The sequence below is a fragment of the Lipophrys pholis genome, assembly GCF_963383615.2.
Source record: "Lipophrys pholis genome assembly, chromosome: 11".
Taxonomy (NCBI): domain Eukaryota; kingdom Metazoa; phylum Chordata; class Actinopteri; order Blenniiformes; family Blenniidae; genus Lipophrys; species Lipophrys pholis.
In genome coordinates this window covers 18,802,888-18,829,841 of record NC_137631.1, presented here as the reverse complement: position 1 = coordinate 18,829,841, position 26,954 = coordinate 18,802,888, and the positions used below count along the sequence as shown (strand labels likewise).

General features: G+C 40.6%; 1 protein-coding gene across 2 annotated transcripts in view; it reads left to right on the top strand.

The window, feature by feature from the left end:
• The window catches only part of sema4ba (sema domain, immunoglobulin domain (Ig), transmembrane domain (TM) and short cytoplasmic domain, (semaphorin) 4Ba), a 57,464-nt gene extending 34,414 nt beyond the window's left edge, over positions 1–23,050 (top strand). For both annotated transcript variants that reach the window (XM_080474409.1, XM_080474408.1), the window contains exons 3-15: positions 11,579–11,739; positions 11,926–11,988; positions 13,699–13,797; positions 14,401–14,512; positions 14,736–14,852; positions 15,091–15,248; positions 18,250–18,431; positions 19,216–19,366; positions 19,656–19,866; positions 20,599–20,714; positions 21,144–21,301; positions 21,420–21,511; positions 21,713–23,050. In XM_080474409.1, coding sequence (XP_080330535.1) covers positions 11,579–11,739; positions 11,926–11,988; positions 13,699–13,797; positions 14,401–14,512; positions 14,736–14,852; positions 15,091–15,248; positions 18,250–18,431; positions 19,216–19,366; positions 19,656–19,866; positions 20,599–20,714; positions 21,144–21,301; positions 21,420–21,511; positions 21,713–22,485 — 2,393 coding nt within the window. In that variant the 3' untranslated portion in view covers positions 22,486–23,050. The remainder of the gene's footprint in view (positions 1–11,578; positions 11,740–11,925; positions 11,989–13,698; positions 13,798–14,400; positions 14,513–14,735; positions 14,853–15,090; positions 15,249–18,249; positions 18,432–19,215; positions 19,367–19,655; positions 19,867–20,598; positions 20,715–21,143; positions 21,302–21,419; positions 21,512–21,712) is intronic.
• The last annotated feature ends 3,904 nt before the right edge of the window (positions 23,051–26,954 follow it).

Here is a 26,954-nt window from a genome sequence, read left to right as displayed (position 1 = left end):
TGAGCACCTGCAGGTCAGACGTAATTACAAAATGAACAGGCCTATTGTGTTGTGACTTACTGATGGCAGTCAGACATAGTCTCACTGCACAGCTGAGTTATTGCTCTTAAATAATTTGTTTTTGTAAAGCTTGAAAAATTCTTTGGGTTTGTGAAAGAGTAAATGTGCCTGTTTTAGTCCTTGAATATGTCAGAGATACAGGTGGACTCACCTATTGTGCAGTGTTTTTTTGGAGCATTAATCCTTTTGCTCTCGTCATAGAGGGTGCCATAGCCACTCGTACCAAGTAGAGTTGTGATCTGCGCTGACGTAATTATGCAAATTATATGTGCACTTAAGATGACAAGTTGGATTTAAACATTAATTGTACCCTTGCAGCTCCCTGCGAAATCCAACAAGATGATGTATGATGGGATCAGTGAGGGTCCTTGAACTACAGTTAGTGACTAATACTCATTAAAGAGAAGACTGTCTTGATGGATCTTTGTTAGTGATCTATTATAGACATTGATTCAGTTTCCAGCATTGGGGCTGATTTTGAGCCAGGCAAGCTTTTAAAAGAGGAGCCTTGTTGCTTGTCTGAGCTTGTGCCTTTCCACTTCTATAGCAACAGGTAATCTTTCACAACTCCCAGCCTCAGCGAAGCCCTCAACTCAGCCCTGGCAGAGCATTTCACAACAACGCACACCATCAATCACTCACTGAAAAGACGCTTTCACTCTTTTCCCGTTCTGTTGAAAGATTGGCTTTTGGGGTGTGTAGCCAATGTTAAACAACACCACAAAACCCACATGGCAAAGGTTTGCTGTGCATATTCTATTATATATTCCATGTATTCCTTGCATCCGAACCTATCAAAGGTAGGATATCTTTTCCAACTCGTCTGTTTTAGTAATATTATTGGAGCTCAGCATACTTATCCCTCGTCATTAGCTTTTATGTTGCCATAACTTTGACCACATTGATAAGGTTTCACCTTTCGGTGGCGGGTCAAGCAGGAAATGACACAGCTTTAACAACAGAGGTAGTTACAATCCCCCATAAAACTTAACAAGGAGCCATTTTATCAGCTCCCTCTGACATATCTTGAAGTGGTTCACAGCTTAGACATACTTGTAATTCAGTCGCAGGCTTATGTAGCAAGTCCCAGTAAGAATATCTTAGCAGACCCATTTTTTAGGCTTTAGATTGTGACGCAAGGGAAAGAACAAGTTTGAGCCAGCTGAGGAGGGTTAACATGTCCTGCTGATAGTCATTGACTTGCTATGGTAATGTCAGTTCTGCTACAGTGACATTTTCCAGCCTCCTGCAGAAGGGCTTTGTCACATTGTGTTTACAGTATCAAAGCAGAATGCAGAGCTGCAGGCCTGTGGGACCTGAACTTTATACAGCAGAAACTGCCTGGTCTTTTCATGGTTTCTGGTCGTTGTTGTCCCCTCTGGATGCCAGTTAGCTTGACAGCTTGCATGCTTGAACCTCAGCGGTGTAGGCAGACCACAGGCCTGCATGGCTGATCCTCATCCGGTTGTATTTTCAGAGACCAGTTTCCCTTCCTCTTCCCTCTTGTGCTCTCTCTCTCTCTCTCTCTCTCTCTCTCTGTCTCTCTCTCTCTCTCTCTCTGTCCCTTGGTCCCCGCCTCTGCCTTAATGAAGAGGGTAATCTGCCATGAATAATGAATGGGGATTTGTATGTGTTATGGTGTGAACACTTGTCTGGTTCTCATTATGCGCCTATCAGTACGGATCATGGGTTCAGGGAGTAAAGCCTGCATCTGCTTTTCTCTCCGCTTTTGTTCCAGGGTTTAATGCAAACCATGGTTGAATGGCTTAGTGTTTTGGAAGACTATTTAAAGACACACCTATAAGCCGTTTAGTTTGCCCGCCTTTTCCTGTGGATGAGTGCAGCCCTCTGTCACACTTGGTGCGACGGTCGTGCTTTAATTTTGTTGAGGGGTCACGCCCGCAGTCGCCCCGGGAATGAAGCAGCTTTAATTATTTATAAGCTGTCATGTCTGGACCAGATGCATCGGCCACTCTTGAGTAATTCAAAATGACAGTGGTGTCAAGTGAGATAACAGCTTTTCAATATTGTGTTGATACCACATAGCTGAACATCACTTTTTCATGATATGAATGCTTAAATACACTCCACCATGTCACTTGTTAAGGATTTATTCATTTCTGGAAACTCAAAGTGACTGTTGAAAAGATGCTGGTCAGTAAAGACTTTGATTGTGACTTTGTTCAGTTCTAATCGCTCCGATTGCATTAACAACTGTATAATTTCCCAGCAGAAGAAGAGTGATCTGAGTCATTTCTGTTCTCTGGTATACAATCTCCACTGATGTATCAGCATAAAAATAATAATTTTCTTAAATGTTAAGGTACATATTTGGAAAAAAACTGAACAAATATTTTTATTCACAGTAAACATTACTCATTGTTATGCTTTTTGCTTACTCATTGACTATCGATGTTAACGTGTAGGATGTGTTTAAGCGGTATCGATTTTCTGACATGAAAAATGCTAATGCAATTAGATGGCTGAAAAATAACTGATGTACAACTTCAACACACACACACACAATCTTTGCACAACGGTAGAAATGGACCCGAGGTTATCTAAGTTAAGGAAGTCAGACTTCCCAACAGAACCGTATTCATCGGCAATAAAAACTGCAAAACTCTTGTAATGCTGGTAGATGTTGTAACACAACTTTTTTTTCCTATAGTAAATTAAATTCTAAAAATGTGTTTGGTTGAAATGAATATTAGTTTTACTGTCCACATATTTCTTATTTTCACATTTCTTATCCCTGGAATCAAACCAAATTGCACATGCAATGAATGCAGAAGACCGAAAGACGGCTCCCTTTGTATTGTCTATGTATTCAACCTAGGGCATATTTGAGCCATTAGACCAAAACCTAAAAGGGACAAGAGGCTGAAGCTGCTTGATTCATGAATTTCCAGGGTCTTGTGAGGGCAGGAATCTCACAACCTGGACAGGTCAGAGTGCTCCTGTACACTGAGACCTGGCCAGGACCCCATGTGCAGCTTTTATGTTTTTATCCTCCAGAGGTGTTCACACCAGAAGGAAGGGTTATATTGAGTTCTTGATGAACCTGCAGCTGGTGTACATTATTCTGGTTAATCCTGGGTCAGCTTTACCAGCAATGTTGACAGCACCCGGCCTTATGGACATGTTTCATGAGAAAAGGATTTTAGGGTGCTGAGGTGGCTGCACTTTCTTAAATGATGGCTTTAATAAATGAGAAACAGATTGTTGTATGTAAATGTTAACAAATAATTATGTTGCCGCCACTTCACTATTCCACCATAAATTGCTCCACTGGTGCTTTTTTATTGCTCACCCTGCTGTGTGCACATCCAATGCACATATTTTAATCTCTGCTCTTTCCTCAGCCTTCCCAGTATTTGCGATGTTCACAATATGACTCTTGAGCCTCTGCTTCCTGAAGCCGTGTCCAAAATTACCACCTATCTCAGCATCACGATGGTGCAGCGGAGACAATATCCTGCTAACAAGATACAGCCCCACAATTTACCAACACAAACAGCAGGCTCACAGCTTGCCTAATGAATCTCCTGGTGACTTGACCCTCTTGGCCTGTTCTCTTAATGCACTCCAGATGCTTCTGTCTCCGTCCTTCAGCCTCCCAGGTTTGCTCTCCCACACAATTACCCATTCAGCGGTTGCTCCTAATAGCCAGTTTAAAATTACTTGGGAGAATTTAGTTAGTGCTCCTGTGTGGGCTGTTTTCCATCTTGATGTCACCAGACAATACAACAGTAGTGGGAATTCTGGCAGTGCCCTGACACTGACCCAGTGGGACTCCTGTTGGCACTGCGGCTCCCTGTTGCACCAGTCATTGCTTCCCTCTCACTCGAGGGTCTTAATTACTTCTCTGAAAGCAATTGGATTTTACAAGAGTTCAGCTGTTCCATCCCAAGCAAAGTCCTTGAACAAGTACAGTTGGTAGATGAAGACAATGGGAAGAGATTTATCCCCAATGTCCCCCTGAACTGCCTCTGATCATCTTTCTTCTTTTCTCATGAATGTCATTTCTGTCTTTTTATTTTCACAAGATTATGCTACTGTAAAGGTATCCCCACTCATCTGTCAACCCCCAGTGTTTCTCGAAAATAACCAAAATAAATTGCATCACAGTTTCTCAACTGTGACACTGAGGATTTATTTCTCTTGCTCTTCCTATGGTGTTCTCACTGGACACCATATATCTATATGAAGGGTAAGGATGCCTCAGAAAGAAATAGGTATTGTCTTTAGTGATGAAGAAACCAAATCCCTCTGGCTGCCAGTGAGATGTGGAATAATCTTTGCAAGAATATGAATATCTGAATAAATTTACCACTGTTTCTATAAGAAAGAGCTGACTGAATGATGGCTCAGTTGCTAGACCAGATCATTCATTCAATCTGTTTAAGCTCTTAGTCAAAATACTGAACGCCAACCTGGTCCCAATGGAATTTGAAAACAAATTTGCATCCGCGCCACCTCCAAAGTTGAGCGTGACCGTGTGAATGATCGTGTGAACGAATGGGTCAATGTGACTGATCATGTCAAGCATGTTAAGATGACTTGAGTCATGAATCACACTATATAAGCTGTATTGATTTACTATTATCTAATGAAGCAATTATATAAAATGAAAGGGTGGTGACATTGTGAAACAGTGACCAGCGCAGCACCCTCACAAGAAAGCTTCATTTTAAATCCTGCTGGCTTTTGTAGGTGGAGTTTGCATGTTTTCCCTTTACATTCATGTCACCTCGACTTTATCACACCATTCAAAGACACGATTGTTGAGTTGCTTATTGTTTGAAAAGGTCCCGAAAGTCTTTTTCCAAAAATTGATCTCATGATGAACAGGCATTAGCTCCGGTACGTTAGTCTTCATGATGGACAGAATGATGGAGTCACTCAATGGCTTATATGCACTCGATTTGTATTTTCTAGTACATATTTAAGTGTTATTGAATGACAAATTTTCTTTTTAAGACCAGCTATGAAAGCTTCTAAACAATGTCCAGAAGCACTCTTTGCTCAGTTGTCTGTACCCTTCACTAAATTGAATTATGCGTCTCAGTTTATTGTGTTATGTGCCTCTTCTTGTGAGCATTCAACCCTGTTTGTAATGTGACTCTTGCCCCCATAAGATGATCTTGCAAGCATTCTTTTCATACTCTCTCATACGTGAGTATTTAGGTCGTCTGTATGGTCAGAAGACTGGAAACGGGTCATCTGATTTCCCCACATAGATGATCTATAATGAGCATCCTTTGCGTGCACTCTTTGACAACAAAGAGACGCAGCCTTTTCTCTTTGTGTTAACTCTGATCAGCATGAAATCATGATCTTATATGCGGCCAAGCAACCAAGTCCGGTGCTATTTGTACACACTTAGTACAGCAGTCAAGTTTTAGGTAGAAGTCTGATGCTGGGGGAGGTTTTTTCCAGATTTTATGCGTACTTTTTCCCTCACATGCAGTCTGTCTTAGTGTCGAACAATGTTTTCTTGTAGTTCTGCAGAAAGCAAACAGGAGCGGGTGCTTTAAATGAGGTATACAATCGCCCGATCTCCTGAACATACAGCTGTGAGAGCTGATAACGGCTGCCTCCTCTTAAGGGAGGGCACTGGCTGAATCAGCCCGCTACTGTTGGCCTACAAAAGGGGCCTTTCAGATTTTCTGTCACTGAAGAAATTACTCTACAATCCCTCTCCAGAGGGGATGTTCCACAATTTTAATGATTCTTCCACTTTTTTTTTTGGTCACACACCAATCACGGAATCTGCTCCAAAAATTGTGGCGGGATTCCTTTAAGCCCAGTATAATTAATTTCTACTCTAAATAGATTAGCAAGTCAGTCTCTGGGACTCTTTCAGTCCATTTAGCAGTGTCATTTGCAGAAATGACTTTTAATTACATAATAATGGCAATGATCTCATATTGCTTGCAGCTGTCAGAGGTTGAACTGCTGCTGTTCATGCACTTGTAGAAGGGGCCACGCATGAAGTGCTCCAACCACACAAAGCTGCTCTTTTAAACTCCAGGGTTCAGAGGTCTGGTGTCAGTGACATGGTGAGGTGCAAAGCCCTCCAGCTCTGTCGACTGGCTCCCTCTTTGTGTGCTGTTTTTAGTTGCAGCTGGGCGGAGAGCTTGTTTCTTCAACCCAGCAGAAAAGTTTCGCCGTTCGGTGTCTCTGATTCTTGCACAAAACGTGTCACACAGAAGAGCACGTTATTAAGCAAAAAGTTATTTGCTGAGCAAACATTTATATGCTGAGATTTTTGAGATGCAGAAAAGATGCTGTATCTCAGAGGAAATCGAGGTGAAGTCCAATTTGTTTGAAAAATGACAAGTGAGTAATTCGGTGGAGTTCTCTGAATAATTCACAGACAGAGTTTTCACAGGGATTTTTTCTTTTGTAGAAAGTAATTTTGGTGAAAAATGTTATCTGCCGAGTGTCTAATGCAATAGGGCTACTGTTCTTGACATGCTGGCTCCTGTTCAGTTTTTCTGATCTCTTGACCTGATGCATCTCAGAGAAGTGAAGAAAAAATTAAATCCAGGAAAATCATTTTTGGCAAGTCTCTAATCATTGAGCACAAGTCTCGTATCTTATTTTGTTGGATGAACACGTATACAAGACTGGTGAAAAGTAGAAAAACTTGGTTTTCCTATTTATCTGAACTTTTTGTAAATATTTGTACTTGAGTTTTACTTTTACTTAATATGTTTGAACACAAATATTGAAACTTTTTTTTTTTGTTGTTATGGGCCTGCACGGTGGTGCGGTGGTTAGCACTCTTGCCTTATAGTGAACTTTTAAAGCCATGTTCATAACGACGTGGGGACGGAACTTTTTTTGAGAACGCCCGGGAGAAAAGATCGTTTTAGCTTGTGTGGACAGGGCCTTAGAATTTTCCCACTCTGGAACCCGTGTTTTTAAAAAAAAATAAAATAAAAATGTTGGGCTCCTAAAATGCCACATCCACACTGTGTGGATGATCGGCCAAAAACAACGTCTTTACGTGAAACGGTGTTCTCGTGTGGCCCTCAGTGACCCTAAATTGCCCCTTGGTGTGAATGTGAGTGTGTGGTTGTCTGTCTCTCTGTGTTTGCCCTGCGATGGACTGGCAGCCCGACCAGAGTGCGTCCTCCTCAAGCAGAAGATGGATGGATGGGTGGACACTTTATCTGTTTTTCTACAAACAGAATTGTATTGACTCCATGTTGTCATTTAAAAAGATCTGAAACTTAAGTTAAATAAGGTATTTTACCAGAGTATTTTAAACCAACAACTATACTTCTACATTCACGTTCTATCTCTTTAGCATGGCCACAGTACAAAGCATGCGGCGTCCTGATCGTGACCACTTTAAAGTGAATGCACCCTCGAAATAAACCCCTCCATGTCACTTCAAGTTAAAGATAATCTACTGTTTATAGTGACCTTTCCTTCATTTGGTTTTTCTGAAAAAGCTGTTGTGCTCTTTTCTTCTCCGATAGAAGCTCCTCTTTCAACTCTTACGTACCTTCATTGAACCCCTCCGTCTGCCTCTCTTCTCCTCGGGTACACCACAACATTTCTGGGGCTGCATTGTCACGGAGTGACCCATCAGGAGCCGACCTCAGACAGTCAAAACAACAATGGAGGAGACTCTTTAAGAGACTGTGGTATATTTGCAGTGGAGGTTCATTAGATCACTAGACATGGTTTGAGGGTAACAGTCTGTACAGTGTTTGATCCTGTGGGTTAGTGGACAAGGGGTTTTGTAGCCTAAGGTTCTCGCAGAGTTGCAGCAGATAGTATTACCCACTAAATAATCTTTCTTTTATGACTGTGATCATTTACAATGACGGAAGAGTAATTTTTTGTAGCGACATGTGTGGTCGGATTAGTGAACGTTCATGACTGTTCGTTGACGGAAACATGAAATATTCTGGCCTATCCCATTAACAGGCTTACAAATGGAAATCCTTCACGTTTTATATTACATGAGTAAGGCTCTAATTATTGTTGTCAATATCTCAAACTTTAGTTGTCATATTGCCATAAAGTCATAAAGTGCTGTAAGTACAAGGTAATATTAGCTTTCAATTTGGTTTCACTGGGCTATTTATGAACCGTGAAGGTCCTGAGTGTCTCCAAACCAAACGTTTTCACAAATTAAAAGGTGCAAGAAATTGGCTTTCAGAATGTCAGACTTCTTCCAGCCCATTTTTCTTCACATCCAATGACCATAATTTTTCTGGACCGAGGAGTGGTTATACTATCACCATTTCACAATTGTCCTGTGTATCTGTCACACACAACCGCTGCACAACCTCCGTGCATCGATTGCAGGACAGTCAAAAATGCCCAAATTATTTTTACTCATGTTGTGCAAATGTCAAGTGTGTGTCATGCCACATGTGTGCAAATCCCTTTGCTTTAGACATTTTTAAGTAGAATCTTTGCAACATTTGTGCTTCCGACAACAAGTACAACTTCCGTGTATCACAAGTGAAAATAGTCACTGACTCACATATATTTTCACAATGAGATTAGGGCATCCGATAGCAGTTTGATATGAATCTGCTTATAGAATATATCTTCTTTGCATTCTGTTTTGACCTCCACCAGAACCCAAGACAGACATCTAGCACGTTCTTCTAATTAACTTGTGCATACTGTAAAATCCAATCGTCGAGCTGGAAGGCGAACGGACACACGCACGTGGGCGCGCGCGCGCGCACACACACACACACACACACACACACACACACACACACACACACACACACACACACACACACACACACACACACACACACAGATGCTTCAAACACCGTGCTGTAGCTTTAAGATGGTCTTTTTAGATGGTCTTTCAGCATTCCTTGTTGAGCTCACTGGCAAAATGTTAATGTAGAAATGCACTATTGAACAACTACCCACTCCCCCAAAGAAATGCAGCACAGTCAACCAGTAGGTTTTTTCAGAAAAATTATTGTTTTCCTGAAATTATAAAGAAAAAGCTTTGCATAACCCTCCCGGATATCTTAGTTGGGGGCTGTATTGTTTCTCTTTGTCATCTGTTGTTGCTAAGTATGTCAGTGGAGATCTGACTCCAGAGAATAATTGTGTAGATTTCCTCCCCTGCGAAAATCCCTCAAAGCTTTTGTTTAGATTCAAGCTTTGGCATTTGTCTTCTTCTCTCGGTAAATCACTGTTAAATTTGCCCAAGGCTCTGTGGAGGGGGGTGCAAAGTGGGGAGAGGGGGAGGGCAGGACCGACCTGGAGCAGCAGTCCATTTATCCTGTAATGATGATGACGAGGAGAGGGAACGGCCCCGCTGGGTCCATGTACAGTATGTTGAGCAGAGCCTCTCGTGGTTTTACAGACAGAATTAACCACAATATGCCTCACTGTTGCTGTGGCGATGGGCTGCTGTTAAAATGTCTTCCTGAGGGAGAGGAAGTCTCTCAACCTCCTGCACCTACTCGCTGAGGTGAGGTTATACTGGGTCACTCGTACTGCAGGGCGCGTAATACATTGTTAGAACATAATGAGCCTATCTGCAGTGAATTCATTTTATGCGGGGAAGTGCCATATCTTTAATTATTACCAGCATATGTGGTTGTAATCCAATTTTGGCCTACCATGCCTGTAATCCTTGTGAATTTAGACAGAAATAAAATCTTCAGAAGTGGTGCCTCAACTCAAGTCAACTGTCTGATTACAATGAACTCACAGGAACTTTTTTTAACAAGGCAACAAGCCTTCATATCATGTTCTTTGGACTCGGTTTGCACTGTAATTTCCCACCGAATGAACATTTTGTTGTAGCCTCACACGTTGAATTTTCAGGTTTGATAATCACATATCTGGAAACAACATGAAAGCTGATTTCAACAGGGGTTATCACGATAAACCGGGAATGAACCTGAAATCTACATATGGTTATTTCTGAAAGTTAGGAAAGTAACAGAGATTTCTAACTGCTCGATCTAACGTCAACGGAACTTAATTAGTAAAAGAGTCATTAGATATTGAGGCTAATGTTACAGCTTCACAACACTAATTAAGCTTTTGGTATCCCAGATTTTACAAAACAAAATACAATTTTCCTTCACAATTTAGTCATAAATTATTTATTTTTATACTTTTCATCATGTGGGGTAAAGAATGTGAAACCTGGTGCGAATTTAGGTTGAAGAAAAAGAAACATCTCTTTTCGCTTTGAAGTGCAGCTTATTGATCTCTGTCCTGTCTTTTAGAGCAGTCATTACAGAATGAATCACAAAGATCAACTATGAAACACCATCACTGAGAAAAACAATATTAGAGCACCCCGCTCTGCAAAATAACTGGAGTTTATCAGTTTATTATTTTCCCCCCTCCTTCATTCGTCACATTTCAGGGGCAGGAATCGCACTTTAAGTTTCCATCAGCTCACTGTTTCTGTTTTAGCTGGCAAGCAATTAGGACAAGTTGTTCAAGCTGGGCTGGCAGTGGAGGCCTCCAGACTGCTGCAAATCGGAGATACACGCGGGCCTTTAAAGCAGTGATTAGGAGAGCTGATGATTTAACCCTGGGCTCCAGTCAGGAGGCGTTAATGTGGTTGGAGCAAAGCCACCTGCTGAGGAAGAGGACTCTCTCTTCCTCTGATGAGCAGCTACTTGGATTTGGAAGACATTTATTTCTTGTGTTAAACCTGTTTTGGGTGTATCAACTTGTAGTGGACGAACTGTCCTACAGAGTCTAAATCCAGTAGTTTCTGGTGTCATCTGACCCTACAATCGCAATATCACTGGAACGCGTTTGAATGGAACTTTTTCTCATCTTTTCTTGTTTTTGAGCTTCCATTTGTGTACTGATTAGAGCCACAGGAGGCTGCAGGCGATCTTATAGTGGACGAAGGCAGGATACAACATTAACAGGTTACCAGTCTCAGACACACATTCGTATCTAAATTCAATCTACCAATTCACCTGATATGCATGTTTTTGGAATGTGGGAGCAAAGGAGAGTGGGGTACTCTGAAAAGCCATTCACACATATAGGGAAGAACGTACACGCTCTTCACAAAAAGGCTCAGAATGCTCGAAATGGAGCAGTGGCTCAAAGTGCTAACCACTAGATCACCATGTGATCACTTTTGCATGCTTTCTCATAAACTACCAAGAAATAAATGTCTTGAGCTACTGTGCATTTGTAGATGTTATGCCATTTAGAACTTCAAATGCATTTTTTTTTCCTATCAAATGTAACTTAAGATACATATAAAGGATCTTGGCTGTGTACAGTGCGTGTGGTGCGAGCAAGTTCGATTAATGCAAAGCATCTAGTGTACCTTTGGGGACATAAATTACAGTGGCAAAAAGAAGAGGAGATCCATTACTTTGCGTATTCAAGTACATTTTATTCATTTGCAGCTTTAACAGGCTAACAGGGTTATAATGTAATGGACTGTGTGCTTGTTATGGTTCAGCCGACACAGATTCTCTAATGAATTCTCTGTCTTTTTTTTCTTTTTCTTTTTTTACAGACGCAAAAGAGAGGACAACCAGAAGTTTCTCAGTCAGCGGAGTCTCCAACTTTACCTCCGTCCTTCTCAGTAATGAAGACAACATGCTGTATGTTGGTGCCCGGGAGATTCTCTTCGCCCTCAACCTCTCTGATATCAGCGCAACCAAGCTCCAAAGAAATGTAAGAATGTCTGTAAACCGTATACTGTGCACCGTATCCATATGAATGTGGTTATAATTGGATCCCCGATTGTGCCGTATTAATATGGTAATAAATATGATACGATCCCACTGGACCAATGACAATATAACACACTTCACTGTATTATACCAACATCGCCAATCTGACAGTGTTTCTCTCCTGCAGCTCACGTGGAAAACTCCAGAGAGGAAGAGAGACGAGTGCAGTTTCAAAGGCAAAGACCTGCAGGTTAGTCAGCTGCCGCTTTTCAAGCTCGAGCAGATGAGCTCATCCAGCTCCAGCATTATTTGCACGACTGTAGGTTTGCCTGGTTGGCTAACTTGACTATTGCTGCCCTTGGTAAACAGACTCCAGGCAGTACGCTGGATTTTTCCTGTCGACTTATAGATTTCTGCTATTCCACAATGGGTTTCCCTCCTTTCATACACACTGCTCCTCTGCCACACGTGTTCTTTTGTCAGCCAGCTCCACTGTTACACATATACATACTGAGATCATTCATAATCATTCAAGTTTTAGTAAATTAAATACAAATTTTTAAAAAGTCCAAAAGTTGCTTTACTTGTACTTTAAAGAGAAAAATCAGATGTTACCTGGAAATATGAGTCATGCTTTGCTTTTAAGCAGTAGCAGAGCTGTTGGCACAGTGTGGTTCAGTCTGACTACACGTCATCTTGACCAGTTTGAGTTAATCACCAGTCACTATTAAAGTCTGTATTTTCATCGCTACACAGCAGGCAATCACACAAGGTGGGTACATTTTGGGGGGGGCATAATGTCGAACTTGTAAAAACACCTGTTTCCAGAAAGAAAAAGATTTACAAACAAATGACGATGACACAAAGCAGCAGCAAAAACAGCTCTTATACTACATACCAGCTGATTCAGGGACGGAGAGACAGCAGCTCTCCTAACTGTGTTCATCTAAAACAAAAATAACGAGTTCACAGAAACTTCAGTAAATTTTTACTTTGTGATTAATTTCAAAATTAGTCACTTGTGTGTTACTGCTGAAATTATTGGTGTCACAGCAACGTGCTAATTTATAATTTGTTATTCCAAGCTCTGCACATTAGTGATAAATTTTATTTAAATAGCAATTTTCAAAAGCAGAGTTACATAGTATTTCACAGAATAAAACAATAAAGAAGTGTTGGTTGAAAAAGAGATGTATATCGATGAAAGTAAATATAAAAAAAAGTGAAAATTAAACAAGACAGAATTTAATAGTAGCTTTTGAAGTAAAATAAATGAGATAGTTTGAAATAAACATCACATTTTTTCTTCATGTTACAAATTCTGGAAAGGCACATTCAGAAAAGTGACTTTAAAGCAGCTCATCAGTCTGATCTCATCAAGGAGTCTGTTCCTAATTGTTGGAGCACCAACAGCAAGGCCCTGGTCACCCTCGGTCCTCGAGCGGGACTGTGGGGCACTAAGCAGAGTCTTGGCTGAAGACCTCTTCTCAGGACAGATAATTAAGCACAAAGTCCTTAAAATTAATCAACAACTTTTTAAAATTCCTCCTAAAACATACTGCGAGCCAATAAAGTTAAAGCAGGAATGTTGCAGCTGCATTTTGTACAAGCTGTGGTTTATGAATACTTTGTTGATTTAGGCAACATGAGTACACACAGTTAGAGATAGACATTTCTATGATTTAGCTGGATAATGCAGTATATTTCTATTAGGCACAAACTGCAAGATGCTGGTTAAAAAATGCAATTCAATCAAACAATTTGTAGTCCAATGCATAAAGTCGCAGCATAATCTTCCACCTGCATATCTGTAGATCATTTGTTTTCATCGCACACCACCCTTAACAAATGCTTCTAAACCACCCTGCTGTGTTGTAGAATATTTTGGTGTCAACTTGCTAAAATCTCAGCATAGTCAACTACATTTAATGGGATGTTTGTTTCTGTGTTTCTTACTTAGACGGATTGCTTCAACTACGTCAAGATTTTACTACGAATAAACAGCACCCATCTCTACGTGTGTGGAACTTATGCCTTCAGCCCAGTCTGTGCCTATATAGTAAGTGTACCTTATTTTTTTGAACGCCTTGTTTTGTGATCTCTTTTATATCGAATTTTCTTGCACTAACCCTGGAACAAAACCGTATCTATATATGATGCTGTTATTAGATTCATAAGGAAGAAAATACACAGTCAAATGCATGCTCCCCTGCTTCATGCCTCTAAACTCACTTAGCAGTCTGGCCGAAGCCTCTGCCAGCTAGATACAATATGAATGCATTATTTTATTACATGCTGTGCCTATGGGAACTGGATCAAAATATTTAATGCATGTAATTTCATTATATGAGCATCAATTTGATGTTCAATCCTCTGCTTTAAATATTTTACGGCCTTTTAGAACAATCCATAGCAAACATGAATGACCTGAGGGGTGACTGTCAGAGCAGGTTATAGATCGACTTTTAATAAGTGTGTGTGTGTGTGTGTGTGTGTGTGTGTGTGTGTGTGTGTGTGTGTGTGTGTGTGTGTGTGTGTGTGTGTGTGTGTGTGTGTGTGTGTGTGTGTGTGTGTGTGTGTGTGTGTGTGTGTGTGTGTGTGTGTGTGTGTGTGTGTGTGCGTGCGTGCGTGCGTGCGTGTGTGTGTGTTGTTTCTCCTCCAGAACACTGCAGACTTCTCCTTCGTCAAGAGTGATACGGGTGAGATTGTTACCGAGGATGGACGAAGCCGCTGCCCATTTAACCCTGAATACAAGTCCACGGCCATCATGGCTGGTAGGTCTCACAAAGCTGTCAGCTCCCGATAGAAGCCAGGCTTTGTTAGAAGTTTTGATTTATAAAATCCTCCGTGGGAATCAGAGGAGAAACGAGATACATGTGGTTGATACAGACACAAATTAGGGCGTAACCCCTGGATTTCATTACCGTGGATGACGCAGAAGCCCATTCCCCTGTGATAAATACTGTCATTATGCTGGTCTTCTTTTCTGCATTGCAGACGGGGAGTTGTATGCTGGTACAGTCAGTAATTTCCAAGGAAATGAACCCATCATTTACAAGAGTCTAAGCCAAGGAACTGCTCTAAAAACAGAAAACTCCCTCAACTGGCTTCAAGGTAGGAGTTGTGGCGAGACATCAAGACTTTTCATTATATAATCATACATAATAAAAAGGTAGATGCATCAAACCTTGCACGATGCAGGTCCCTTCTCAAGCTATATGTGCCACTAGATAACATGTATAGGAAGATTCTTACCAGCAATCTGTACTCCGTTTAATGTGTGGATGCCAGAGGGAATAAGGGGCGTCTGTCCCCGAATCCCTGTGTGACAGTATTGTTGCTCTCCTTTCAGACCCAGCCTTTGTTGGCTCTGCCTACATACAGGAGAGCCAGCCCAAGGGCAACCCAGTGGGCGATGATGATAAGATTTACTTCTTCTTCAGTGAAGCGGGAAAGGAGTTTGATTTCTTTGACAACACGATTGTGTCACGCATTGCTCGCGTGTGTAAGGTGAGTGATGCTTCAAGGAAGATAGTCCATCTAAAGAGGCTTTTTTTACCCTTCAGCAACGTCAACCCCCACCGTCAATGTAGGAATCCATCAAACCAGGGAAGGAGGGGATTGTTTGTGTGTTTGCACATTTTGCGTGTACAACCCTTCATTTCCATATTTTAAGGGCTTTTATAAAAAGTTCATCTCGTCTTTTGTGCTTATAGTTGATGTAAATATGACACATTTAATTTGGAAGAAAATAAGGATTAGAACACCACATGTAGATTGTGTTTTCGCGTTAGTTTGCTTCACCTGTCAGGTCGGGCATTTGTTAGCCTTCTGTCAGTGTAGCAGAAAGGAGCAGGTGCAGTAGATGGTGCTATGATCCTAAAAGAGGTGGCTGCAAGGACAAGTTTCTTTGGCTGAAAGCTAAGAATACTTTTTAGGGTTTTTGCAAGTCCTACAGCATTATTAAGGCCGTCTTCTGTTTGTTTTACACATCCTTCAGTGGTCGCTGATTTTCGCCCCTGCAAGAAGCCAATCTGAAATTTTGAAAGTGTACATGCCAGTTTCTTGTTCAATGGATTCTTTAACTATCGTCAAGGCTTATCTCTTTGAAAGTAATCATATGTATGACTGTGTAAAGTGTTTGAAAAACACTTGTGTTAACACTTTAAAGCGGTGCCACATAGAGCCCATGTTGTGAATCACAGTGCTGCTGATGTCATTGCCCAGAGGGCTGTATTTTCTTTATCTCCATGCAATTATCCTTTCAGTTTTTCCATACATCCCATTTAGGGACAGCACATTGCAGTTGACAGAGTTATGCATATATTGACGTGCAACACATTATTAATGGGCTTTCTCACGGTTAAAATATGGGCGGAATTTTAAGCATCCCGAGCTTATATAATAGTTCAAACGCCACCTCAAGGGAACGTGCCCCCTGAATAAGGCTAAAACAGGGAAGTGGGAAATGTAAATCAAAGCTTTAATATGAGATGCATTCTTAGTAGATAGACGCTTTCACGTGCTTTGAGTATCACTATAATGCAATGCAGGTCCAGATGAATTATTAAAGGCCAGTCTTTGTCCCCATCCCTCAAAATTCAGTTTGACTCTCTGGCGGCTGCGGTCCCTGTGTTTGTTGTTTATGCAGGTGTTTAGTACACAGTTTTCATTTCATCGAGGCTAACTATGGAATGATAAACAATGTTTGGCTGGAAACAAACAACACAAAGCACGTTCTAATTTGCAGGCTTGTTCAGCTTCCCAGAAAGAAGCCATTACTGCCTGCCATGTACTTGGCTTTTTGAACAGCTTTTTGAACAAGAGGATGCTTTTACAAGGGATTAATGAATGGGATGCATTTGCTTCAATTATTCAGAAGTCAGTTTAAGCCCAGAGTGGCATTAAATTATAAAACTGGGTTCAGCCAGAAGGACCAGAGAATATGTATGTTGCTCATTATCTGCCTGGGTTACTACAATAAGTAATTGCTTCAGAAGCTCAGTGTTGGTCATGTGTCATTTCCCCTCTCATCCTGTGCTGCCATTTCCTCTTACAAATGTAATACCGAACCACAGTCAATTGAAGCTGCATCTTCAAGGGTTTTATGCTGTTCAGGTCATGGATGGATGGATGCTTGGATGGATGGAAGCATGGATGGATGGATGCATGGAAGCATGGAAGCATGGAAGCATGGAAGCATGGATGCATGGATGGATGGAATTGCCATTATATAGATAATATTACTACTATAATAATACCAACACATATCGCATATCCCAATATATGTAGATCACTCATACTAAAATAACAGCAACATATTCATCAATGAAAATAATTTTATAATAATAAATATACTGCAAAATATATACCAATACATACAGATTAGATACACAAGAATATCACCAACACATATACATCAAAATATATGGATTAAATACACAAAGATAAGACAGACATATATCAATATATATATATATCTATATACAGATAAAAATGACCACAAATTACAACCAACATAAATTCCAATATATGCAGATGAATTACTTCAACATAACATCAACATGTTTATAAATACATGCAGATTAAATATGCACAAAAAAACACCATTATCCATATAAATAAACAAAACTAGGAAGTAAATATACCAACTTCAGAATAGCTACCTTTCACTTTATTAGATGACAATGTGTGGTCACCTCTTTAAATATCAGGTGAATCTAAAACCAAATGAAGCTCTTAAATTGAGGCACCTTGCTGAGACCTCTGGCTCTTTGTGGAATATAATCTGTTTCACTCTCATACATGCATCACACAATCTGGAATTACTCTCACACAGAGGCTTTCAGATGTGGTTGCCCTCCAATTTGTGCTGACATCCTATCGTACAATCGGCGTAGCCAAATTAGTCTGCATGTCAAGGAGGTCCCGAGTCTCTCACAGCACTTTGAAGGCTTGTGCCAAAGGCGCTGAATCACAGCGGTAGTGTCACTGAAGAAGGATTGTCGAGGAGCAATGTCTCTTTTTCTTTTTCATTTAAAAGCATTTGCCCTCCTCTAAGCCCCGAGTGTTTTGATCTCTGCCAGTTGTGTGAGGCTGTATATTGTTTTCATGACCTAGAAGTCTGCCGCCTCGGGGTGTATCAGTGTTCTACACGCACAATTGATTTCACTCATGATTTTACTATAGCGGGTTAATGTTCTTCTGTTACATCAATTCACCTTTTGGACACAAAGCCTTGTTTTTGATGTGAAGAAGCAAAACAAAGATAACAAACCTGTTTTCCTGACATTGTATATTGTATGATATGTGTGGTATGTTCTGCTGTATTTTGGCTACATCGCATGTGGCACCATGCAAGCCTGTCAGATCCTATCAAGTCACAATGTGTCTCAAACTGTGGTGTACAAAGCCATTGTCTTCGGTCGCCACAGGTGTCAGACTGATATTGTTGCACCCTCTGCTGGCTTCATGTTAGAAAGACTTTGAACTGGCAATTCTTGTGTTGCAGGGTGACATCGGAGGTGAGAGAGTTTTGCAGAAGAAATGGACGACCTTCTTGAAAGCTCAGCTTCTTTGCTCTCTGCCTGACGACGGTTTCCCTTTCAACATCATCCAGGACATGTTTGTGCTCACGCCCAGCCCCGAGGACTGGGAGAACACCGTGTTTTATGGAGTCTTTACGTCTCAGTGGTGAGCACTTCACTTTCGACGGCTTTCATCAACACATTGTCAAATAAGTTCCGTTGATGTATTTCAGATGTGCTGTGCAGATGTTTGCGTACATGAGAAATGAAATCATATTAAATCGGAGTCAATATCCTAATAACTTGAAACAGGTGGCGGGTAAAACTATTAATCATTTCATGACAACGCATACTTTGATTTAGTTGTAGGTAAAACTGAGGTTGGTTGGATTTATATTAAGCTTTTGTGCAAAAAAAGGTTTGATATTTACAAGAGTGCAGGCTGTACAGAAACGCTCACCATATATTTAGATTAAACGTATTTATTAGCACGAGAATAGTTGTGACTATTTTTTTCACTGCCTTTAGATCCCAACAGCTGATAAGAACATTTTATGAAGTTAAAAAAAAAAAAGTCCAGCATTCACCAAAGAAATTATTAGTTGAGATAAAACATGCGTGAAAAAACATGTTCTGTTAGGCCAGAAACAAAACAAGAGAGTTGTGTACTCTCCACCACAGCCATGCATCTATGTAAGCTTTGGAGATTTAAATTATGAAGAAAGACCATTAGAGAGATACAATTAACCGGAAATATATTCCACCCACTGCTCCTGTGGCAGGTGGGCTTCTTAGGGAATTTGTACTCATTTGAATTTGAAATGTATTACGTTTAATTTAGCAGGGTCTATGTACGAAGAACATTCTCAAACAAAAGAGGTACAAAACACTGTGCACTTGACTGATGATGGCTGTAATGGTTTCTCACTCATTGGTTTATGTCTCACAAGGTATAAGGGGGCATCAGGAAGCTCCGCCGTGTGCTCCTTCACCATGGACCAGGTGGAAAAGGCTTTTAACGGGCGATACCGTGAGGTGAACAGAGAGACCCAGCAGTGGTACACATACAACCATCCAGTCCCAGAGCCCAGGCCCGGAGCGGTGAGTGCTTGTTTGCTGTCCTCTGCTGGAGAAACTGAATAAATACATGTCAGTGCTCAGCAACACACAGTATATAGGTTATGAAGCTTCAGGTGTTTGTCTGGTCAGCTGTCACACCCTCAGTTTCTCATCAAAATTATGTCTCTTTTATTTCCTGATGGGATTAACACAGTTACATCATACAAGTCATAAAACAATAAAAAATAAGGAGCTATGTAAATACACAGTGTCATTAACCACTAAGGATGACCATATGGTTGTGTTAACTTTCATTTTGTTGCCTCCACAGTGTATCACCAATGCTGCCCGGGAGCAGGGCATCTCCTCCTCGCTGCACATGCCCGATAAGGTGCTGAACTTCGTCAAAGACCACTTCCTAATGGACAGTGTGATCCGCAGCCAGCCTCTTCTACTGAAACGCAACGTACGCTACACGCAAATCGCCGTCCATCGAGTCCAGGCAGCCAAAAAGGCCCACCATGTGCTCTTCATTGGCACGGGTAAATGATTTCTGATGATTTATCAAAACTAACTTTTCAAAAAAACTCTAAAAGAAACATTCTGAACAATTTCAGAAATAAATGTATGGATTTTATTACAAAGACCTGCATTGTAGTATCAATAATATGTACAGTGCATAAGTTATGATACCCTAAGTATAAAACTTCTCCGACCAGTTTAAAATAAAAATCTCATAACTATCCCGAAATACAATTGTCTAAAATAAACAAGATAAAATCGGTTTGTGCATTGAACATTGTAGTATGTGTATGTGCCAGTTTATTTTAACTTTGCTTGTCTTATTTACTGTACGTTTTAGCAAGAAATCCTGATTCTAAATATTTCTAAGACTTAAAAACAAATTTTTTTATAACTGAATAAAATGTAAAGTAATATATTATATGATAAGCTATAGTGAACAACAATAAATGTAACAGGTTTGACATTTGCAGGCCTTATATAATGACATACCTACTTGGTTTCCTGTGGTATTGCTGTTGTTGTTTGTGGATCTTGTGAGCCGGTAACAGCAAACTCTATTATGAAATTCCTCAGGATTGCCTGACTTCAACCAAAATGTGCAAATTGTTTTGAAATTAAATTTGTTCCATGTGATCTTAGTGGTGTTGAACTTTTGTCCAGGAGGACAGAATGAAATATTTTAAACTGAAGATTTAATTGCAATAAGCTTTACTCATGACTAATACGTTTTGGTTTGGGGTTTTTTCTAGATGATGGGAGGCTCCATAAAGCCATCAATGTCAATAACAAGATGCACATCATTGAGGAGATGGTGGTTTTCCGTGACTCCCAGCCAGTGCAGCACATCGAACTGGACTCAGAAAAGGTACGTTGGGATGCTCAGAATGAAGTGGGGTCCATTTTAATTTACAGAGCTTTCTCCTTGTGTCGACTAATGACCTTAGTAAATTAATTTACTGGCAGTTTAGAGATTCCGTAAGCCATTAAGAGTCACAGCCTGAAGCAGGCTGCATGTTCACTGAGCTAATTACACGCATGTTTCTCTCAGGGGATCTGTAAACAGCTGGGGCTGGAACAGCTGGATCTGTGACACTTCCTGAATCCTGGCATGTTGTTTGCTTTGACGTACACACCAGGGCAAAGGAATTCCTTTTAAACTGTTTGAAAGTAAACCCACTAGATTTGGATCAGGGTCGGACAGTGACGTCTCTGGATCAAAATAGTAACCCAGTAACTGCATTTGGGGCACTTCTTTTCTCACCCCATGCCTTCTGTCATCTCTCTCTTCTCACAGGGCAAGCTGTATGTTTCCTCTTTCTCTGAACTGGTGGAGGTCCCAGTAGCTAACTGCACTAATTACCAGAGCTGTGGGGAGTGCATCCTCTCCAGGGATCCTTTCTGTGCCTGGAACGGGAAGCAGTGTGTGGACGTCAGGCAGGCTCCACCAAGCAAGTATGTACCCCTCTGCACCGGGGACCTACAAACAAGCTTTCTCTGATATGCAAATATTAGATGATAGAAGATTGCTTTTAAGAAAAGCAACCTGAATGATTAATGTTATGTTTTTCAGCACCTGGCAGCACGATGTAGATGAAGCAGACACATCAGCTATTTGCAATAAGACTCTGCAGAGCCCTCGGTTTGCTAAACCTCCACCTACACGTATGTGACCTCCTCCTCTCCAAACTGTCAGACTCACAGAGCAGCACTGCATTCAGTTGTTTTTTTTCCCCTTTGCTTTTTATATTAAAATGTGCTCATTGTGTCGATCCATTATTATTCAGAAATCTTTGCCAGATAAGGTGGCACAGCTCATTTCATGCAATATCTGACTCAGTCTGCCTCTGCTTTGCCTTTCCGCAGGAATGTCATCATGCCAGGTGATTATTATCCCGGCCAACACATTCAAAGTGCTGCCTTGCAAGCTGCGCTCTAATTTGGCTGAAAGGAAATGGGAGTTCAGCGAGAGCGCCGGTCACTTCCATTACCCCAGCCCCGAGGGCGGTCTGGTGGTGGTGGCTCAAGCTGGCCGACAGGAAACCTACGAGTGCTGGTCGGTGGAAGAAGGCTTCAGGCAGCTGTTGGCAAACTACTGCGTGAGAGGGGAGCCCCGGCAGGAGAGCACCACCCTGACTGGCCGCTCGCGCACACCGCACATCTCCCAGGAGGAGTTCATCATCCTGCCCGGGGAGACCCGCTCGCCACAGATCAACACCAAGACCTACTGGAACGAGCTGATCGTGGTGTGTGCCCTCCTGGCCTTCTCCCTCGTGGTCTTCTCCCTGTTTGTAGTTTACAGGAACCGCGACCACATGAAGTCCATGCTGAAGGAGGGAGAGTGTCCCAACATGCAGCAGAAGAAGCCCAGGATAGTGGGGAAGCCCGCTGAGAACTTGCCGCTAAACGGCAACACAGTCACAGCATCAGTGTCGGATCATAAGGGGTACCAGACCCTCAACGACAACTACATCTGCAGCACTCCGCCGCACGAGTGCTCGTCGCCAGACAACAGCAAGAGCTTCTCTGAGTCGGAGAAGAGGCCTCTGAACTTGAGGGAGAGTCACGTGGAGATTTCTCCGACCTGCCCACGGCCTCGAGTCCGACTGGGCTCGGAGATTAAAGACTCTATAGTGTGAGGATGGCTTCATGTTATGTGGAGTGACTCATTATAAACTCAAAAGGAAAGAATGCACTTGTCAAGAAAGACAAAACACAAGAGGGTTAAAAGCACTCTCATGGAGAAACATTTCATCACACAGATTTTGCACTTTGTCTTTTTTGTGTTTCTGCTCCTGTGGTCCATGCGCATTTCATTTTTTTTTTTTAAAGCGTTTGAAGCACACTGAAAAAGTTCCAGTTTGCCTTCTGACATTTGATGCTTTCACATTTGGCTCACCAGCAATGTAAAAAGCAACGAGGTGGCGCCAACCACAACCCCCATCTCCCGGTTGATTTCCAGAGCATTGCCATTCAGTCCGTCCATACAAACACACTGGTGATGCTCTGGGAGGCAGAGTGATCCTCAACCTCAACGTGTGTTGCCACCAACGGCTGACACCGTTTTTGCTGTTTTAGTTTCATCCTGTCAGCTTGTAAGAGTCTACCCTTCACTGAGGCTATGCACTATGTACTGTACTGTAGCAAGGTAAACACTCACACTAGAAAATACACAAACAAGTCAGTAACAGGCAAGAAAGATACAAAAATAAAAATAAAAAAAAAGACTCAACTGTCACCGTTCCTTAGATAACCTGTGTGCATTCACACAACTATACTCATAGTTTCAGACCTAAATAGAACTCAGCAACCAGACTGAAACCATTAAAAGAAGCGATCAAAACTTTATTTCCTGGTAGAAATCACGTCAGTAGAAATGTTCCACCTCAATCACCACACACTAAGGAAATGATATAATTTAGTCAAAAATGAAGACACTTGCAGAGCTATATAAAGTATTGAAATTCTTACCAGGTATAGATATTCCTCAGAGGAGGCCTGACTCCATTTGACTGAAACGTCAAGAGTTGTCCTGCTTTCTTTTCTCCAAATGTGATGAAGGGGAAAGAGCTCATTCCAGGTATTATCATGCTGTTCTTTATGGGATAGGCGGTCTATGCAAAGCAAATAATGTGAAGTGAGGTGAACCCCAAGGGGGGAAAAAAAAAAAACCTCACCTAGAGAACGAGTAAGCACAAAGGGTGTCGGCGCTGTTGATTACTTTGAATTCAGTGGCACTGTAACACACACACACACACACACACACACACACACACACACACACACACACACACACACACACACACACACACACACACACACACACACACACACACACACACACACACACACACACACACACAACTACAAAAAAATTGAGCACAGCTGCTGTTACAATGCTTACATTGTAATTGCTCCTGCTGTTAAGAATATACTTAATTAAAAGTTGACAGTATTTTCCCCCCAAAACAATTCAAGGAATGGTGGTTTGTTTATGGAGCTGGGAAAGTACCATTTCACACTAACAGGTTTGCACCCAAAAGAAATCTGCCAATAAATGTCAAACATATGGGAATACTAACAAACTAAATTAAGTCAAGCTGTTTAATTTATTTTTTTGAGGTTTGTTTATGTAGAAACAAGAGTCTATTCTGCCCCTTCCCCTGTTCACCAGAGCGAGTGTTTGTGTCAGACTCCCCTCTTGCCACATCTGAGATTCGAACCCGGGGACATTTTGGCATGCCGTCCTGTAGATGAGCAAATGTCAGAAACTTCCCACTTTGACAGCGTTCGGGGGCATTTTTCCCTTTCCCACCTCCCGGTTCCTCATGAACGCTCCATAATGGGCAATGTGAGGCATCTCTGTAACATATCTACAAAACATATTTGTCAGCTAACCAAATTACTCATCAAGTAATTCATTAACTCCACCTCTGCACACAGTACATACACACATAGGAACACACGTATGCACATTACACCAACTGTAAGTATGCAAGAAATGTTGGCCATTTTGCTGCGTTTTAGGCAGAAATTTGGAATAAGAAGTCAGAGAAAGGCTGCCATAATAAAGACAGATGATAAGAGAAGAGGGTCCAGTATAATATTGCAGCTTGGTAAAAGTTACAAAATATTTATGATGATTACGTGGCCAAATGTTTATTTTACAGAGAGTCATTTATCGGTCATTCTTTACTGTTTTAAATATCTGTCACTGTTCACATAAGGGAAACTATATTAAATATTTAAATAGTATATGTATTCATAACATGACTTAAATACCCCACATCTGTATAGCCTCACTTTTATTATGGATATGAACTGATGAGTGATAATGAATTCAAGGAAAGAGCCTCTGCTTTGCTTGAGTGGTTTAATAGGCAACCATAAAAGCAATAACATTCATTCACATTCAGTAAACAAAGAAACCATAATATTAGTGTATTTTAATTGTGTAGTATAAACACACAAATCACCAAATTTGTAAGTCAGATAATAGCACAACTTATTTTTTTGTAATATTTCATACGATGTTATTTTTTAAGTCTTACTTGTGTTTGGTTCTGGGATTGTGATGAGGCCAGTAAAATCAAGAGGTGGACATAATACAAAGGCATACAGCTTGACTCAGAATGCGTAGGATTTGCACATGATGTTAAAAGCCTTAGTACAAATGCGAGTTATGGATCTGGTGTGAAATTTGCCTTTTGGGGGGGAGTGGATAATGCCTTCTGAAACATTAATCAAGAGATGTGCCTCATAGGATGATATAAACCAGTGGTTTTCAAAGCGTGGGGTGGTCTTTTTCCTCCAGAAGGAGAACTCTCGGGGTATAGGAGAAGCTTTTCCCCCAGCAAAGATTATTCCTTTGATTTTTGAGAGGAAATCATAATAAAGGGAGTTGAGTAGAGGGTTGAATTCAATTAAAGCAAGTAAAGTTTGATGATGACCAATTAGAATAAGAAAATAAAGTTGAGTTCGCAACCATAATTGAAACAGTGACCAGAAGAAAAATTGAAGATATTTCAAATTAACAGCATCTAAGACCACAATGAGATTTAGGATTTTTGTTGCCTCTGGATCCCGGCTGCATTTAACAATAATATCTTTTCACTCGAGAAAGCATGAAGAAGTCTGGCATCCAATTTTTTTTTAAAAAACCCGACTAATTCTTGTGAGAAAAAAAGCGTATGCAGTGGGGGGAAGAGGGGTGCACACTCTCATTCTCCCACACTTTGAAGACCTCTGATATAAACCAACCAGGTAGTCGTACTGGAGAGTTGAATGCTCCTCTGTGGGTGTGAGAAAACTGGGCATGGAGGAAATGTTGAATACCTGTAATTTAATAGAGACAGTGCTGTACAAAATGTGCTCATGGGTGTTTTCTTTTCTGTTTGTGTGGCTTCAACCTCAGTCAGGGAAAATTTCTTTTCTTAAACTGTAGTAAACATATGAACCACTGGTTGATTTTTTATTTTTATTTTTTAAACTATTAAATAAAAGTATTATGTTACATTTCCTGTAAATGGCACTGCAAAGTAGATTTTCAAAGACTTTTCAGCTATAATCACTCATGCAGTATGAAAGACTCACGCTTTGACTGTTATTTAAAAACCAAGGGCAGCTTTTGTTGAAGCGGCTGTCATCCGAACAAGACTAAATTTATGAACAAAGTACATAGTGGCCGGGATTTAGTGAACCGTGTGCAGGTATACTTTTCTTTGAATAACAGCCTAAACTCAGAATGCCACAGTGAACTTATTGTCGTCTGCTTTCTCTTAATAAACCACTATAGTCAGGCCTTCTATTTGTGACAGTACAAGTTGCTCAATCTTGTCAACATGTATTGTAAGCTAAAAAAAAAAGAAAAGAAAAGAAAACGTTTTTATGTAAAATTGTTTTGTAAAATTCAGCTGCCAATGTAAAAAAAAAAAAATTGTGAATTGTATTTTTTTGTATCATAAATCACTACTGTTTCTTTTTTCTTTTTTTTGTATTGTATATAAAAAGCACTTTATTTTAATTTTTCAAATAAAGATAAAATGAATACTTTTTTTCATTTGAATGGGTCATTATTTCAGTTAGTAATCATGAACACCCTATACTTACCTTTTTTTAAATATCATCTCTACCTGAGGAAAGTAAATGTGGTTAATTTGGTTGAAATATGGAGGCATAGTTTCACATCATTTCATGTCAGAATATCTCTGGTGTCGTATCATTCTCATGTCTCATTTTTTTCTGTTTTTATGTCTTTTGTATTCGTTTCTGGACTCAATTTCAATTATTTTTCCACGTTTTTCTGTAATTACGGGATTATCATGACACTTTATGGCTTTTACATTTGCAGCCTTTTCACACTAACCATTTGTTTCCAACGGTTGCGTTTATCTTCTATTGGCTATAGGAACAACCTCATTTGCTGTAAGTATGGAGGTTCATTAAGATGAAGCTTAGAGTTAAAAACGTAGTAGAAAATTCAATTAAACAAGAACTCAGTAAAAATAGCTAGAGTAAATCCAGCTTTGTGCCACAGTTTGTCATTCTGTGTCTTTTTAAAATCATCCTTTTATGTGCCTTCTTTTGTCCATTTCCTGCTTTCTCCATT